Here is a 20,067-nt window from a genome sequence, read left to right as displayed (position 1 = left end):
AACTGAATAAAGTAAAAATAATAAGAGAGAGAGAAAATCAACACTAACTAAATTTCAGAAACCTGAGATACACACTGACTTATTTTATTACTTTTACACAAAATAAATGGTTATATGTTAGAATAGCAGAATGTGGAATGAATGTGGAAAAGATGGATCAATCATAACTGATGTGTAATGTGATTGGAGCCTATAATTAACGAATACAATGCAAATTATTGATGGCAAATTTCCATGCAACTCTGTACAGTGTCAGCTTCGTACCTGAAGAAATCCAAGGAACTTTTGACTACTGAAATTAGTTTGCTCACTTTTCACTATCTCTAAAGAGTCAAACTGAACTAGTTTCCTGTAAATAATTCTTGTATAGCCATAATCTTGATTTAAATTCTGCACTTCAGTGAAAGCAGTGATGTTACAGAAATTGTTATAGTTACAGCACAGATTGGTGATTCTGGTACTCTAGGTTCATCACTCTTCCAATAAATACAAACATTAATTCCCTTTTATAATGCTGAGAGCTTTCTCTAAATGCCCAAATGAAGGCATCTTTACTTCCACTTCTGATCATAACATTAGAAATTATTTTCTGCTACCTTTACTTTCCTGAGTATTTTGTCATTGTGTCCAGTGCTTGTTCAGTCTCCTTTGCATTTTTTTGTACTTTCTTTTTCCTGAATAAGTTTAAAACAGGAGAGAAAAAGCTGATTTACAATTCTCTCATTCATTTCACAAAATTATACAATCAAAACCTTATCTCAAACCCACAGGACATACTTCTGTTGCAACTCTTCTGAATTTTTTTCATAATCACTGCAACTTGGATCACCTCCAGGAATTCTGAATATAGAAAGCATTATCCATTTTACAAGCTACTCAGCTATTCTTCATGAAGTCTGCACATTACTTCCTTTCTTATTGACCATCCCCCTGATAATCTTTTCTGCCATTGCACTGTGCTCTTAACTAGACAAATTTTGCCCCCCCCCCCCCCCCCCCCCTCAAGTGGTACTGAATAGATAATATTCTGTGTGTCCGTCTCTTCACTGTCCACTACAAGTGCCTAGACCACACAAGAATATATAACACTTCTTGGGCACTAAGAGATAAAAGTTATAAATAAAACTAGTATAAGACCATCAATAGAAATTTTGTGTGAATATCTAAATAATATTACTTTTGGCGTCTGAAAAGTACAGTAATAGATATCTAACAAAACCGAGATTTTCACAATGAGGTATTAAGTTATTACCTTTTGAAATATTTTCAGAGAGAATACGGGCAAGATCAGATAGATCAGGGGCAGGTGCTGCAAGTGGTGCTCCAAGCAGCAACCCCATGTCCAATATCTCCATCACATTCTGATGCATTATAGTCTCTTCTGACGGCTGATCTTGCATTTCAGATAAAGAAAGTTTGACCTGGTAATATTTCAAGAGACTGAGCATAGAAACAAGAGAAAAATCTCTGTAAATTTGTAATATTCATTTCGTGTGCAATGGTACAAAGATAAATTGCAGATTATATGAATAATTAAAACCAGAGTATTTAAAAAATGGGAACCGTGCAAGTTTTTTCTACACCTGATCAAATTTTTTTCAGTTAAACAATTTCATGTAAAATACAGTACTAATATTTCACATCTAATACACTGGTCTCCACAAATTGGGGGAAAATCAGTTAATAAGAAATAACCCAACAAATAGTAAGCAATCCACAAGAAACATGGGAAACACCTGTACAGAGCTATTAACTGCCTCTCTGAAAGCAATACGACAGTCACTGGAACAAGAGGAAATGCCAATTTGCTCAAATGGCATCCAGGCACCATTCGTCAGATTAACTTCAGTGTTGGGCAATTTTTGGACTGGAAGCAAGACAACTCATACAATGATTTTTAAATGGTTAAATGTTCACTACAGACAGTGACAACTTTAAAAATCAGCTAAATTAACCAAGGGCTATGGAACTGATATTTGTGACACCAGGAAGTACAAGCCTTACCTCATAGGAGCCACTGGAAAAGTCATATCAGCAAGTTCTTTGCTGAGAATGCTTCGGGGAGTTCTTGTGTATGCAAAATGGGCAGTTTAGTAGCCCTTCCAGACATGCAAATGGAAGACACTGACATATTGATATTGGCAAATTATTTGGAAATAAATATGCAATTGGTCACTTTTTTTATTTTTGATACAATTTATTTTACCATTGACATTTTTTTTGACCTTCTGCAGGTTCATCATCAGGTGGAAATGTCACAGAAACATTACATCGTGAATCAAGTGTAGCTAGATAATGTGGTGGTGATGGTGGCGAAAATTACAGAAACTTAGTTATCGATGGTGAAATGTTTACAGAACAGGAAGGTTGTTACATTTTCGTTACCTACAGCACACTGGATCGTGATATTCACAGTAAATCCACTCCCATAATGTACATTACCAGGTAAGACACAAAAACATACGCAGCACTGAAGGTAAACACTTGATGTTATCACAAAGAATATGAATATGACATATTGCACTTTTCTACATCATAATCTTTGGCCTGAGATGCACTGTATTACAGTATAAATTTATAAGTACACACAAAAACTGCGACACAAGGTTTGTCAGCTATGACAGGAAGTGGAAGTGGTTTCTAGGTTGTTTCACAGGTGGTGGATAGTTGAAGCTGAAGGCACAAGTAGGAAGTGAACAGGTTGGAGAAGTGGCATTTTTTTTTGAGGTGGCATTGTGCATGCTGCTCTAGTTCCTGGAGGGCACGTGATTCAATTTGTGGGATGAGATCCAAAAATTTTGGATTGCACTGCATAAAAATTTTACAGATGGAGAGGAGATATTGTAAGAAAGTTAGGGCCTGATTTACTTGGTTTTGCAGGAATATGTTGGTGAGGGTTGAGGACTGGTAGAATCTGAACAGATGGAGGTCACTGTGGACAGAGGGGTGGCAGCCAGAGATGGGTAATTTGGCGGTAAGACCATTTGGGGGGATTTCATGACCCAAGCAGCAATGCAGGAATAGTATGTGGGACAATTCTGGATAGGGTTAAGGAAACTTTCCCGTATTGGCACAGGTGGAAGGAGCAAGGATCCATGGTGAAGGAGCAGAAATACATGTGAAAAATCTGCAAACTACACCAAAATACATCAGAAAAATCACAAAAAAGTACAGAATGGATGAAGCATGGGGAAACAAGATGAAAACTGATGGAGTACACCAATAGTGAAAGGCAAAAACAAATTGAAGGAGACATAAAAACAAAATGAGATCAAAGATGAAAATATTGTGTGTGGGTTGTAGGCTGGTAACCAGATATGTATGAAGAAGGGGGACAGGAGATGAAACTTATTAGGTGAGGTCAATACGTGCCAGCACTACACAGCCTGCCATTCCAATGCACCCAAAGTCCTTTTATTTCTCTCTTTTTCCACCCCCCCCCCCCTCCAAATCCTGCTGCCCTCTGTCTAACCACCCACTGCGCCTAAATGCCCTACTCTCTTCCCACCTTGTCCCTGTATGCTCCCATATGCAACATTTTACCATCCCCCTCCTCCCCACCCTACTATCCCACCCTCTCCTTGTCGCAGTCTCCTCCTGGCTCCTATCACCCAGTCCGCTGGCTTAGGCAGCCAGAAACTGTGTGTGTGTGTGTGTGTGTGTGTGTGTGTGTGTGTGTGTGTGTGTGTGTTTTCCAGAAGAAGGCCTTTTGGCCAAAAATCTTACTTATTTAGCCGTCTTTTCGTTGTGCCAGTCTGCTACTCTGGCATCATTTTATTATATTGTCATTATTTGGAAGATATGCTTGTTATAGTGACTGTAAATAGCCTAATCAAGGAAATTAATTCCTTTGGCAGTCTGATGTTCAACTGTGAATCTGATATTTGGGTCCCTTTTATTCATTTAATCTGCTAGGATATTTAGTTATTTTTTGGACCATTGAACAAGATTATGCCATGCACATATCTTTTATAACACATAATTTTGTCAGTAAGTTGTGGGTGGGCAAAGAAGCTTTCTTGTTAGAGGTTACATGTAAATATGTCAGCAAGAAAGCCAGCCTGCAAGGTTGCTACCTACTGCTAGACCATTGCTTTACGTATAAAACTTGTCCCTGTATGAAAAATAGTTCTGCAAGGGGGTAAATCCAGCCACATCATGAGCTTATAAATTTCTGCACTGCTTATCTTTCTGTATTTGACTAAATTCTTTAGTATTATTAAGAGAGTGCCTTCCCAGGGGATATTTGTGTAGTAGTTTAATATCTTAGATGAGGCAAATGTTTCTACATCTGGCACTATTGGATCCTTAATATTTGAACTAACTCAAAATTTTTGGTAACTGAAAAGCTATTCTCAAAAGAGTGCATATTTATTCCAAAATAAATTACCGATTTTAATCACAGTTGCATTTGGTTATCCAAACTGATACACTGAAATTACCACTACCTCGCAGGATAAAATGACAAATTAACATCTACAGGAACAAAAAGGTTACCGTATTTTATGGACTATTACACGCACTTTTTTCCTTTGAAAAATCGCCTTCAGAATTCAGGTGCATCTTGTACTTTAAATTAATACAAAAATGTCCAGTGCAATTTAAAATTCCCACCAGTCTTAAAAATGGACATATACTTGGCACCGCACAAAACCTCTCTCTATCTGACAACACTGAAATAAATCAGCAGCAGTAGTGCACTGATGTGATGAACATGAGTTACGGAGATTCACAAGCTTGTTAACACTGTCTCCCTCACAACCTGCCATCACAAACTCATAACATTGTCTAGCCTATGATGCATCATTGCAGTCTACACTGCCAGTCAACTTTAATTGAAAGTGATTTGTGTCATCAGTGACAGTACAATATTTTTGTAATAGAAAAAAAAGGCATTATATGATGCGGACTACAAACTGAAAACAATAGCATATACAGAAGAACATGGAAACAGAGCTGCTGAGCGACATTTCGACTCTCCACCAACAGATAAAAACCATTTTTGATTGACGGGATAGTAATGAATTGAGAAAAAAAAAAGACTAAATGTGTAAATAGAGAACTGAATGTAAAATGACCAAAACTGTAGAAAGATGTATTGAACTGCATTCAAGGACACCATCAAAACAGCATTGGCATTAATACAAAAATGATTCAAATACATGCTCACGAGCTAGCACTACAGTCAAATGTATCAGACTTTAAGGTTGGAGCTGATTGGTGCTGTAGGTTAATGAAGTGTCATCGACTTAGCATGAGAACCAAAACCAAAATATCTCAGAAAATGGCACAAGAGTATGAAGAGAAAATATTATCTCTCCATCACTTCATTATTCAACATCAAAAGAAAACTGCTGCGGAACTAAGCCTAATAGTGAATATGAATGAAACTCCTCTGACACTGGATGTACTGAATAACAAAACTATTGTCAAGAAATGTCTAAAACTGAAATTATAAAAACAAGTGGACATTAAAAAATGCACTGTTGTCCTTTTATGTTGCCTTGATAGTACTAAATTTAATCCAATGACCATTTTCAAATGCAAAACAATGCCAAAATCTTCTGAAATACCATCAGATGGTGATGTTCACATACATGACAAGGCTTGGATGGATGAGGCTGGTATGAAATTATGGATTAACAGAGTGTGGGAGAAAAGGAAAGGTGCTTTATTGAAGAAGAGTTCTCCTATTGAGCTAGATCAGTTTAGCACTAGTTTGAGACAGAGCTTTCTGCTATTTCAGGACAACTTACTTCACAATTGTAACATCTTCATGTCTTAATAAATAAACCAATTAAAGTGTATGTGAGAGAGGAATGAAACAAACACATGATGGATGAAACTCCACATGAATTCATGCCGAATGGAGCTTTAAAATGACGTACAATCAAACAAGTGTTTCAGTGGATGAAACAGTCCTGGTCTAGAGTGAGAAGATATTATTGCTAAATTTTTCAAAAAGAGTGGTATTAGTAACACTCTTGATGGCAGGAAAGACCATCTTATATACAAAGGGGACAATGATGACAACAAGGAAGAAGAAGAAGAAGAAGAAGAAGAAGAAGAAGAAGGAAGAGGAAGAGGTGGAAGAAGAGGAGGTTCAGATGACTATTTTCAAGAATTTTATAAGATCAGTTCGATTTTGTAAACAATTTTTTTTTGTCTGGCTTTGCAACCTACAATAAAAATGGTGAAAAAGTTATTTAAAAAATGCTGAAAAATAAAGGTGCATCTTATAGTCTGTAGCATCTTTTAGTCCGTAAAGTATGGTAACTGATTAAATCCATCCAAATCACGATTTAACAAGAACTGAGGAACAAAGTAATTCCATATTACACTAATGTAAAGATCAATAACAGCAGCATGTCAGCACATAAAGCCAAAAGAAACTGAAATTTTCTGGCTAAAATCTGAAATCAGAATGCTCTATAAGCAGACAGACTCATTAACTAAACAGCTTTATGAGTTGCATTTTGAACTATGTTATGTCATGGATCCAAGTCACCCTACACAAATTCTGACAATGCTGACACAGGGGTGAATAAATTAAAACTAGAAATAAATTCAAGCAAAAGAGATAAGTTTCAGATCTGATCTCTAACAAAACAAAAAACTAATCTACAGACCTTATGTGTACATCACATACAGTAACGTAACCAAGATTCTGGGGATCCTGCAAATAAATTCTGTGAGCCTTGTTTACTAATAAATCTTCAAGGAGCAAATAAGAAAACATTAGACACTCACACACCATAATTCAGGTTACCCCCTCATGAACCATGGACCTTGCCATTGGTGGGGAGCTTTGCATGCCTCAGTGATACAGATAGCCATACCGCAGGTGCAACCGCAATGGTGGGGTATCTGTTGAGAGGCCAGACAAAAGTGTAGTTCCTGAATAGGAGCAGCAGCCTTTTCAGTAGTTGCAGGGGCAACAGTCTGGACGATTGACTGATCTGGCCTTTTAACACTAACCAAAACAGCCTTTCTGTGCTGGCACTGCGAACGGCTGAAAGCAAGGGGAAACTACAGCTGTAATTTTTCCCAAGGGCATGCAGCTTTACTGTGCGGTTAAATGATGGTGTCCTCTTGCGTAAAATATTCCAAGGGTAAAATAGTCCTCTGGGCAGGGACTACTCAGGAGGACTGTTATCAGAAGGGGGGGGGGGGGGGGGGGGTGGAAGAAAAAAAAACTGGCATTCTACAGGTCGGAGCGTGGAATGTCAGATCCCTTAATCAGGCAGGTAGATTAGAAAATTTAAAATGGGAAATGGATAGGTTAGAGTTAAATATAGTGGGAATTAGTGAAGTTCGGTGGTAAGAGGAACAAGACTTCTAGTCAGGTAAATACAGGGTTATAAATACAAAATCAAATAGGGGTAATGCAGGAGTAGGTTTAATAATGAATAAAAAAATAGGAATGCGAGTAAGCTACTACAAACAGTGTAGTGAATGCATTATTGTGGCCAAGATAGACATGAAGCCCACACCTACCACAGTAGTACAAGTCTATATGCCGACTAGCTCCGCAGTGACGAAGAGATGAAGAGATAGAAGAGATTGATGAAATGTATGATGAGATGAAAGAAATTATTCAGACAGTGAAGGGCGACAAAAATTTAACAGTCACGGGTGACTGGAATTCGTTGGTAGTAAAAGGAAGAGAAGGAAACATAGTAGCTGAATATGGAATTGTGGTAAGGACTGAAAGAGGAAGCCGCCTGGTAGAATTTTGCACAGAGCACAACTTAATCACAGCTAACACTTGGTTCAAGAATCATGAAAGAAGGTTGTATACATGGAAGAAGCCTGGAGATACTGGAAGGTTTCAGATAGATTATATAATGGTAAGACAAGAGATTCAGGTACCAGGTTTTAAATTGCAAGACATTTCCAGGGGCAGATGTGGACTCTGACACAATCTATTGGTTATGAACTGTAGATTGAAACTAAAGAAACTGCAAAAAGGTGGGAATTTAAGGAGATGGGATCTGGATAAACTGACCAGAGGTTGTAGAGAGTTTCAGGGAGAGTATTAGGGAACAATTGACAAGAATGGGGGAAAGAAATACAGTAGAAGACGAATGGGTAGCTCAGAGATCATATACTGAAGGTAGCAGAGGATCAAGTAGGTAAAAAGACGAGGGCTAATCGAATTCATCTACATCTACATCTACATCTACATCTACATCTACATCTACATTTATACTCCGCAAGCCACCCAACGGTGTGTGGCGGAGGGCACTTTACGTGCCACTGTCATTACCTCCCTTTCCTGTTCCAGTCGCGTATGGTTCGCGGGAAGAACGACTGTCTGAAAGCCTCGACTGTCTGAAAGCCTCTGTGCGCGCTCTAATCTCTCTAATTTTACATTCGTGATCTCCTCAGGAGGTATAAGTAGGGGGAAGCAATATATTCGATACCTCATCCAGAAACGCACCCTCTCGAAACCTGGCGAGCAAGCTACACCGCGAAGCAGAGCGCCTCTCTTGCAGAGTCCGCCACTTGAGTTTCTTAAACATCTCCGTAACGCTATCACGGTTACCAAATAACCCTGTGACGAAACGCACCGCTCTTCTTTGAATCTTCTCTATCTCCTCCGTCAACCCGATCTGGTACGGATCCCACACTGATGAGCAATACTCAAGTATAGGTCGAACGAGTGTTTTGTAAGCCACCTCCTTTGTTGATGGACTACATTTTCTAAGGACTCTCCCAATGAATCTCAACCTGGTACCCGCCTTACCAACAATTAATTTTATATGATCATTCCACTTCAAGTCGTTCCGCACGCATACTCCCAGATATTTTACAGAAGTAACTGCTACCAGTGTTTGTTCCGCTATCATATAATCATACAATAAAGGATCCCTCTTTCTATGTATTCGCAATACATTACATTTGTCTATGTTAAGGGTCAGTTGCCACTCCCTGCACCAAGTGCCTATCCGCTGCAGATCTTCCTGCATTTCGCTACAATTTTCTAATGCTGCAACTTCTCTGTATACTACAGCATCATCCGCGAAAAGCCGCATGGAACTTCCGACACTATCTACTAGGTCATTTATATATATTGTGAAAAGCAATGGTCCCATAACACTCCCCTGTGGCACACCAGAGGTTACTTTAACATCTGTAGACGTCTCTCCGTTGATAACAACATGCTGCGTTCTGTTTGCTAAAAACTCTTCAATCCAGCCACACAGCTGGTCTGATATTCCGTAGGCTCTTACTTTGTTTATCAGGCGACAGTGCGGAACTGTATCGAACGCCTTCCGGAAGTCAAGAAAAATAGCATCTACCTGGGAGCCTGTATCTAATATTTTCTGGGTCTCATGAACAAATAAAGCGAGTTGGGTCTCACACGATCGCTGTTTCCGGAATCCATGTTGATTCCTACATAGTAGATTCTGAGTTTCCAAAAACGACATGATACTCGAGCAAAAGACATGTTCTAAAATTCTACAACAGATCGACGTCAGAGAGATAGGTCTATAGTTTTGCGCATCTGCTCGACGACCCTTCTTGAAGACTGGGACTACCTGTGCTCTTTTCCAATCATTTGGAACCTTCCGTTCCTCTAGAGACTTGCGGTACACGGCTGTTAGAAGGGGGGCAAGTTCTTTCGCGTACTCTGTGTAGAATCGAATTGGTATCCCGTCAGGTCCAGTGGACTTTCCTCTGTTGAGTGATTCCAGTTGCTTTTCTATTCCTTGGACACTTATTTCGATGTCAGCCATTTTTTCGTTTGTGCGAGGATTTAGAGAAGGAACTGCAGTGCGGTCTTCCTCTGTGAAACAGCTTTGGAAAAAGGTGTTTAGTATTTCAGCTTTACGCTTGTCATCCTCTGTTTCAATGCCATCATCATCCCGGAGTGTCTGGATATGCTGTTTCGAGCCACTTACTGATTTAACGTAAGACCAGAACTTCCTAGGATTTTCTGTCAAGTCGGTACATAGAATTTTACTTTCGAATTCACCGAACGCTTCACGCATAGCCCTCCTTACGCTAACTTTGACATTGTTTAGCTTCTGTTTGTCTGAGAGGTTTTGGCTGCGTTTAAACTTGCAGTGAAGCTCTCTTTGCTTTCGCAGTAGTTTCCTAACTTTGTTGTTGTACCACGGTGGGTTTTTCCCGTCCCTCACAGTTTTACTCGGCACGTACCTGTCTAAAACGCATTTTACGATTGCCTTGAACTTTTTCCATAAACACTCAACATTGTCAGTGTCGGAACAGAAATTTTCATTTTGATCTGTTAGGTAGTCTGAAATCTGCCTTCTATTACTCTTGCTAAACAGATAAACCTTCCGCCCTTTTTTTATATTCCTATTAGCTTCCAAATTCAGGGATGCTGCAACGGCCTTATGATCACTGATTCCCTGTTCTGCACTTACAGAGTCGAAAAGTTCGGGTCTGTTTGTTATCAGTAGGTCCAAGATGTTATCTCCACGAGTCGGTTCTCTGTTTAATTGCTCGAGGTAATTTTCGGATAGTGCACTCAGTATAATGTCACTCGATGCTCTGTCCCTACCACCCGTCCTAAACATCTGAGTGTCCCAGTCGATATCTGGTAAATTGAAATCTCCACCTAAGACTATAACATGCTGAGAAAATTTATGGGTAACAGAAGAGATACTGAATTTAATTGATAAGGAGAAAATATAAAAATGCTGTAAATGAAGCAGGCAAAAAGGAATACAGTCTCAAAAAATGAGATCGACAGGCAGTGCAAAATGGCTAAGCAGGGATGGCTAGAGGACAAATGTAAGGATGTAGAAACGTATATCAAAAGGGGTAAGATAGATACTGTTTACAGGAAAATTAAAGAGACCTTTGGAGAAAAGAGAAGCACTTGCATGAATATCAAGAGCTCAGATGGGAACCCAGTTCTAAGCAAAGAAGGTGGAAGGAGTATACAGAAGGTCTATACAAGGGTGATGTTCTTGAGGACAATATTATGGAAATGGAAGAGAATGTAGATGAAGATGAAATGGGGGATATGATACTGCGTGAAGAGTTTGACAGAGCACTGAAAGACCTACCGTATTTACTCGAATCTAAGCCGCACTTTTTTTCCGGTTTTTGTAATCCAAATAACCGCCTGCGGCTTAGAATCGAGTGCAAAGTAAGCGGCAGTTCTGAAAAATGTTGGTAGGTGCCGCCACAACTAACTTACGCCGTCGAATATATGTAGCGCTACACAGGCATGCTTTGCAGGCACAAAGATAAATACTGGCGCCAAAACCTCTGTGTCAATAAAAAACAAGGTGGAAGACGAGCTTTTTTCTCCGCCCCGAGTTTCGACCACTTCATTTTCATACATTATCCAACGCAGTAAATACAAATTCCGTATCGTTCATCTTCGAATGTAGCAGCATTTCAATGTACTACGAAAATCCGACTGGCAAGACTGTTCGGGATGTTTGTCAATATGGCCAACTCTACGTTCTGAATTTTTTTCTACCTGTGAGAAGAGATGGTTGCTAATAGGAACTTTTATGAATTGTGAATCAAATGCAGTGGGCCTATTCTCTTCACCATAAGAATAATACGAATATAAACATTTTGCCATGTATTCTTTCGTGTTTGCTGCTATCTCATTTAAATCCTGTCTGCCTAATAAACTACGAAACTAGAGTGAGACAACAGCAAACGCGGAAGAATATACATCTCATGTCATGTTTATATTCGTATTATTCTTATGCCTAATAGTGATACAGTCAGAAATGAAGCACGGCAACTGACTAGATTTTTAAATCTAAGATGACTAATTTCTGTGCAAAATGTAATGTACTAAAGAGGCGTCTGCAAAGATTTTCAAATGGAGAAAAATTTTTGCTAAACTATCGTTGAGAACATCTTCTATCATACGCAGCCTATTATTTGGTTCTTGTTGATCATTATCCAAGAAAGCAGCAGTGTAATTAACAACAAATTGCAGTCTCTTGCCACAGTTTCGCCAATGAGACAGTAGCGTGCACAAAGCAAGCCATGCCGCAAGCGGCGACAGGCCGTAAACACTCATTATCAGAATGCAACAAACAATGCATTACACAGTACAGTAATGCATCTTCAGCTTAGAGTGACGTAAACACCTACAACAAAGAGAACGGCACTTATCAGATCAAAGAAAAATAAGCAATCGATTCAAACCAGACGAAGGACATGAAAAAGGAAGGGTACCCTCATAAATAGGGACAGAGCACCTGATACATAGCAATGGCTATCTGGTAAAGCTTAACTGCTAAGCTTACGACTCGAACCAAACTACTGTAGCTTTATCGTCATCCGTTTGACCTAAATTGTGTCTCATATTACAATGGACCAACTTTGTTTTGATTTGGAGGTGCGACCTAAAACTTTTCTCTCCCCTTGAATTTCGAGTCTCAAATTTCAGGTGTGGCTTCGATTCGAATAAATACGGTACACTAAGAGGATTGCATTCAACATGCCACCAGTCACATGAGGGCAATGCTAGACTAGTTCCAGCACCTGCTTTAAGTAAACAATATCCTAGCTATAAAGAAGGCCCTTTTCAGGGCCAACATAATTTGTAAAAGACTTTCTGTACGTGAACTAACAGCTGCTGATGGGTTTGTTCCCTGTACGTTCTGAATTTTTTCCTACCTGTGAGAAGAGATGGTTGCTAATAGGAACTTTATGAATTGTGAATCACACGCAGTATTCTCTTCACCATGCGAATATAAAAATTTTGCCATGTATTCTTTCATGTTTGCTGTTATCTCATTTAAATCCTGTCTGCCTAATAAACTACAAAACTAGAGTGAGACAACAGCAAACGTGGAAGAATATACATATCATGTCACGTTTATATTCGTATTAATCTTATGCCTAATAGTGATACAGTCAAAATTGAAGCATGGCAACTGACTAGATTTTTAAATCTAAGATGACTAATTTCTGTGCAGAATATAATGTACTAAAGAGGCGTCTGCAAAGATTTTCAAACGGAGAAAAATTTTCGCTAAACTCTCGTTCAGAACGTCTTCTATCATACGCAGCCTATTATTTGGTTCTTGTTGATCATTATCAAAGAAAGCAGCGGTGTAAGTAACAACAAATACCACTCTCTGGCCATTGTTTCGATAATGACACGATTCTCTCTCTCTCTCTCTCTCTCTCTCTCTCTCTCTCTCTCTCTCTCTCTCTCTCTCTCTCTCTCTTTTTTTAATTTTTATTTGTAAGCGGCGGTAAGGCGCACAAAAGCAAGCCATGCCACAAGCGGCGACAGGCCGTAAACACACATTATTAGAATGCGACAAACAATGCTTGACACAGTACAATAGTGCATTTTCAGCTTAGAGTGACGTAAACACCTATAACAAAGAGAACGGCACTTATCAGATCAAAGAAAAATAAGCAATCAATTCAAACCAGACGAAGCACATGAAAAAGGAAGGGTACCCATATAAATACGGACGGAGCGCCTGACGCATAGCAATGGCTACCTGGTACAGCTTAACTGCCAAGCTTACGACTCGAACCAAATTACTGTAGCTGTATCGTCATTTATTCGACCTAAATTGTGTCTCATATTACAATGGACCAGCTTTGTTTTGATTTGGAGGTGTGGACTAAAACTTTTCTCTCCGCTTGAATTTCGAGTCTCAAACTTGAGGTGCGGCTTAGATTCTGGAAATTTTTTCCTTGATTTCCAGTCTCATTTTTCAGGTGCGGCTTAGATTCGAGTAAATACGGTAAGTTGAAACAAGGCCCCAGGAGTAGACAACATTCCATTAGAACTACTGACAGCCTTGGGAGAGCCATTCCTGACAAAACTCTACCATCTGGTGAGCAAGAGGTATGAGACAGGTGAAATACCCTCAGATTTCAAGAAGAATATAATAATTCCAATCCCAAAGAAAGCAGGTGTTGACAGATGTGAAAATTACCGAACTATCAGTTTAATAAGCCACGACTGCAAAATACTGAGACAAATTCCTTACAGACGAATGGAAAAACTGATAGAAGCCAACCTCGGGGTAGGCTAGGTGGTAGTGTGAGGTAATCTGATGAACATTCACTAGTTGACACACTGATACGGAATTCAGACCAAGTTTCAAGTAAAGACACTTCGACCATAAAATATTTATCAGTAAATTGTAGAAGTACTTGAAACAAAGTTCCTATTTACTGAACTCTAGGAAATCTGTCACACTCAAATCATTCTCGGGACAGAGAGCTGGCTGAAACCGAAAGTAGAAAGCTCTGAAATATTTAGTGAGCCATGGAAAGTATCAAAGACAGATTACCTACTACAGAAAGGGAAGAGTTCACTTCAGTCAACAAAAATATTGTGTCTATCAAGGTCAAGACTGAGTCTGACTGAAATTATCTGAAACATTTAACATGTCTAGGAGACATCAAATTACTTATGTTTCTACTGGTCACCCAATTCTGCCATGATAGTTTTAAAGTCATTCAAAAGAAGTCTACAATCAGTAGTGTAGAATAACCAAACGGTGCTTGTTAGTTGGAGGCATCTTTAGCCTACTGAGGTGTCTATGGATTCATTGGAGGGGGGGGGGGGGGGTGGTACAGAATGGCAGTCTTTAAACATTTCCGAAACCTGTCTGGACCACCTAGTTCAACAGCCCACACACAATGAAAATATTGTAGACCTCTTAGCTATAAACAGGCCTAACCTTATCAATGGTGCCAGTACAGAGAAAAGGATTACTGATTATGTTATCATCGCAACAATGATTGCTAAGGTTAATAAATCAATCAAAACGGCTAGGAGAGCATTTTTGATAGATATAACACACAAGCAGTTGCTAACATCCCACTTAGACAATGAATGGACATAATTTAGTTCCAGTATGACTGAAGTAGATAATATGGATTATGGGCAAATTTTAAATGGATTGCAAATCACAATCTGGAGACATGTGCTGAGTTAAGTGGATTAAGGACAGCAAAGACACACTGGTTCAACAACAGAATTCAGAAAATGCTAAGGAAACAAAGGGTGTTGCACTCTCAGTTCAAAATAGAATGCACAAAAGATGACATGCAAAAATTAGCCGAGATTTGTGCATCTGTAAAAGATCAAAGTGCAAAGCAACAACACCTACCAGATTGGGTTTTTGAAACTGTCTATACAGTGATGTAGGGCAGGGTCCAAGGTATCACATCCTGCAGCCATTCGCTCTAGTGGGCCCTCATTTCCAAGCAATCAACAGGAAAAAAAAATTAAAAAATCTCAATTCTGAGTGATGCTGCAGAGCCTTAAAATTTGCAGTTGTACATTTAGTGGTGTTGAAGCGTAGTGGTTAGTGTACGAGCCTGATGTACAGAAGGTTATGGAATCTGTTCTCGTCAACTGCATCAAAATTTTTATTCAATTAATTGGTTCAAACATAATTTTTAAATAATTTACAACCATTTGTAATGTTACTTTAACCATTGAATTAACTTTTATTTTTTCACCTGGGATCTTCGAGCTTGTGATCTAATTATTTTTTGTAATAATTTTGATTTAATTTCTTCAGTTTGATCATTTTATATTTTTATCCATTCATTATTTCTGTTCCTCATTTTGTGCACTTATTTATAATCTCTTCTCTTCCTTAAATTTTCATATGTGTTATTTTGTCCATATTGAGACAGGAATTTGTGTTTTATGTGATTGTATGATGATTCACCATCCAAAAAAAAGTACATCTAGTACATAAAAAACAGTTTTTAACTACCACTAAATGGCTAATATAAATAGATTATTTCATCTTCTTTTTAACTGATACCATTTTTAAACATTTAATTACTGTGATAGATAAATAAAAACAAGTAAAATCAAATATTCAAAGATTCCAAAAGAAAACTATGATAAGAAGAAAAAATAAGGGCAAATGAAAGTTAATATAATGATTAAAATGACGCGCAAATGATTAGAAATTTAAAAAATACAGTTAAACCAATTAAATGAATAAAAATAATGATCAGTCGATACGATAAATGCTTAAAAATATAATATTTTGAAGTGCCTGACAAGATTTAAGCACACAACCTTCTACAAGGTATGTTCATATGCAAACCGCTACAATGTCACCATCAATCTTGAGACTCTACAGTACCACACAATATTAGGATCCCCCCCCCCCCCCCCCCCCCTCCCCCACACACTGTTTACTCGGAAATGAGCACCTATTAGAGTAAATAGCTGCAGTGTGACACACCTGGGACCTTAGCCTACATGGCAGTATAAATGATTTCAAAAAGTCAATCTTGCCCCTCAAGACCTCTCCTTGTCAGTATCGAGGTTGGACAAAAAAGTATAATAAGGTGCTTCCACTGACCACCATGTGCGCTTTCTGATATAACTGAAAAATTTAGAGAAAACATCGATTCGCTTGTACATAAGTTCCCTAATGATACCGTAATCACTGGAGGCAACTTTAATCATCTGAAAATCAATCGAGATTATTATAGTTTTGTTAGTGATGGGCATGACAGGACATCCTGTGAAATGTTACTGAATAACTTCTCTGAAAAAACATAGAACAGTTCAGAACCCTACTCATGACTGAAATATATTAGATGTAATGGCAACAAACAGACCTGACCTCTTTGAAGGAAGTTCAGACTAAAACTGGTAAAGTGACCATGTTACAGCAGCAATGAATACCAAAACACAAAGGGCAACCAAAACAAGCAGAAACATCTGTATGTTTAGCAAACTAGACAGAAAAACAATAGTGTCATACCTCAGTGAGGAACTTTTAACTTAGCTCAGGACAGGAACACGTGGAGCAACTATGAGTCAAGTTTAACCAATGGGCCCAGTTTTCTGTTGGCAAGATTTACATTATATTATGGCTAAAAGAGTGGCTAAGTTAGCAGGAAATTAGATACAGAATTTGACAGAGATTCCTTAGTGCCCTGAAGTTTTGTTCAGTTTTAGCAATTTCAACTGTTTCTCAACATCACTGACACAATTATGTGTCACTTTTCTTTGCAATGGTGTGAGAAACTGGGGCAATACTCCTTTATTTTCCTTTATAAATGAATACTTCAAATTTGTATACAGTATTTTTTCTTTGGCTCTTCTACCCTCCATTTCAACTGCTTTGTCATCCATTAATGCCTGGAAACTGGCTTTGGTAGCAACATCAGCCTTTACATATTACCTTGACTTCTTTGGGTTTTATGACATCTTTCAATAATATTTTTTCTACGTCTTTTGAAAATATTTTTCTAAGATAGTCTTCTAAGTGTTCATGGATTGTCTTCTCGGCAGAAACTTATTTCATTCACCATCTCTCTATCTATAGTGCTACCCTATTATGCAGTAGACTGTTTCTTTATAAACTTTTTTTACAGTGATTTTACACAACATGCATGGTCCCTCACAGCATGAACTGTTTTACTGAGTATGTACCCACCAGTGTATGGTGAACTGTTCTTTTAAGCTCTTAACTTAAAACCCAAAGTTATCTAGTTTTTATTATTTTGACAAACTTAAAATTCAGAGTGTACTCTGAGAACTTAGAGAAAGATCTTCAAAAAATAAAAGCCCACTTATATCAGTTTCAGCATTGATAAGTGTTCTGCCACTAGAGAGCATCTAGTACTACATTTGTAGGCTGGCTGTCATGTTTTGGTTGAGATGGTTGCCACTAGATATCATCTTTACTGTGTGGAGCTTTGGAGACCCGACAACAAAATGGGCGCTTTCAGACTCTTCTCTACAGATGTTTATGCAAGGCTTTCAAAACATATGGCTATAATGATCCAGAGTTCAAAACTGAACTTAGTGGCTCAGAAAGAGAAAGAAAAATGTAATACTACTTCTTCACAGACAAAGTGATATTTCGTCAGTTTAGGAACAAGAGCTCGCCAGTGGTACAAGATAAATACCACTGTGCACCAGCCAGCTCTTCCAAGATTTATGCTCTCATCAGGAAACCATTGTGAAATACATGGTTAGACTTCATAGATACACAGAAACTTAAAAATTACCAAGTTTCAGTATAAATAAGTAGAAGTTCAGTGCATGAATATACTCAGGTTTTTATTACTGGCAATCTTCAAAATTTTGTAACTCATTATTTTGAGCTTGAAAAGCTATATTTGTATGTCTATACGTAATGTGATTCATTACAAGATGGTTTTCATTAACAACAGTATTATTTTTTTGAACATAACTTAAAAAAAGAAAAAAGTATTCATTAAGTTAAGGTATTAAACTTTAGCTATTTTTCATCTGACCAGAGGTAAATGTTTGGAGTTCCTCTGAGATGTGACACCACTGCTTATTTATTTAACTTACTAAACATGTAAATTTTCCTATTTGTTTTAGTTGTCCTTTGTACTCTGGTAATCACTACTAAAACTGCCTCACAGTCAGTGACACATGTCAACATGGACACCCTCAAAGACGTAACTTCTATCTGTTGCCCTTAGATCCAAAACATCCCAAATTATTTGTTCTAAGTAGTTCTCAGGGAAAACATTTAGTGTTGTTCCACAGGATGTTTCATCAGGCCCACCACTTACAGAAACTGTAATTGCTCCACTTGGCTGTTGGGTGATTAAAGACTCCTCCAATGATTACAGTATGATTGGGGAATTTGTGTACTAGCAAAATGATGATTTCTTTTAAAGTTTTCGGTTACATCTGAGAGTCTGGTTGTCGATAGAAAGACCAAACTGCAAGTTTGTGTCCACTCTTAATAATGAGTCTTGACCAAACAACCCTGCATGCATTTTCAGTCTCTATCTCTGTATCTGAGTTCCTTGGCTACTGCAACAAACAACAACCACCCCATTTCCCATTATCCGATACTTTCAATATACACCTAAATTTTTTCCCCAAAAATCTCCCTGTTGTCAGTTTAGGGCTTTAGTCAGACTTGTGTATCTAGTTTCAGAGAGCCACACTGCTTTTTTTACAAGTGTTTCACACACTGAAACTGTTCTGAATGCCTCGGAGTTAATAGCACTAGCATTTTAACACTCTTGCCTATAGGGACACTTCTTTGGATAAGATTCCCTACAGCTATCATAGTCTCTACTGGATGGAGAGTCATCTTACTTAAAGAAGACTTGTGTGAGTGCAATAGTTAGTTACCTGGGAATCAGTCTTTAATGTCTTAGTGCACACATGTCATTTAGAGAAATCCTACAAGTCTTTGATGTCACAGACTATCTGGTCACAAAAACCTGCAAATTTTAAGCTTCACTGAAACTCCACGATCAAGGCTGGTCTTCTCCACTTCTGCCTGTTGCTGGAATGGTCAAGGGCCATGGATCCTAAACAATAGGCATCATCTGTTCCAAGATGCATCACAATTTGTGCCCTTGATGGCTACAAGAGCAGCCTCAACAACATTCTATAAATGAGGCCTCCAAGGACACACACTGACAATGAGAGCACATCCCATCTCCTCCTGCCATTTCCCCCAGGGGTACAATTATTCCATCCCAAGTTTGAACTACTGATGATTTACAAACTTACTATTTTTACATTTATCTCCCCTTCATGGAGTGCCAGATTTACCAACAGTTTTCACACTACAGAAAAGAGCCATACAAATAATAACTACAAATAGCAGTCAAGCTCATTTTAAAGATCTGTTCAAAACACTGGGGATTTTAACTGCACCCGGTGAGTACATTTACCCACCAGTAGTGCACATGAAAGATAACATTGGTAACTACTACACAAACAGCTCTTTCCCTAAGCATCAAACAAGATACAGACTGAACTTATGTTCACCAAGGCAGAATAAAGATAAAATTCAAAATAGTATTTTCTACCAAGGAATAAACTTGTGTAATAAATTTCCCTAGGAGATTACACAGATGAGCAGTTAGAAAGTATGTGCTAAGCAATACAGTGGAGGGTTGCTTAGATGAAATAGGCAGATAAAAATGTAACACAAGTAAATAATAATAATAATAATAATAATAATAATAATAATAATAAACCCCGTGGAGGCCCGGGAAAAGAATAGGCCTCCGGTATGTTCTGCCAGTCGTAAAAGGCGATGAAAAGAACAAACCACTAATAGGGCTAACCCCCCCTTTAGTGTGATTACT

General features: G+C 38.3%; 1 protein-coding gene across 1 annotated transcript in view; it reads right to left on the bottom strand.

Moving 5' to 3' along the window:
- The window catches only part of LOC126161740 (bifunctional peptidase and arginyl-hydroxylase JMJD5-like), an 88,832-nt gene that overhangs the window by 33,869 nt on the left and 34,896 nt on the right, over positions 1-20,067 (bottom strand). The window contains exon 3 of the mRNA XM_049917779.1: positions 1,253-1,421. Within this exon, the coding sequence (XP_049773736.1) occupies positions 1,253-1,421 (169 nt within the window). The remainder of the gene's footprint in view (positions 1-1,252; positions 1,422-20,067) is intronic.

Source organism: Schistocerca cancellata, chromosome 2 (genome assembly GCF_023864275.1).
Source record: "Schistocerca cancellata isolate TAMUIC-IGC-003103 chromosome 2, iqSchCanc2.1, whole genome shotgun sequence".
Taxonomy (NCBI): Eukaryota; Metazoa; Arthropoda; class Insecta; order Orthoptera; family Acrididae; genus Schistocerca; species Schistocerca cancellata.
This window is presented reverse-complemented; position numbering and strand designations above follow the sequence as displayed.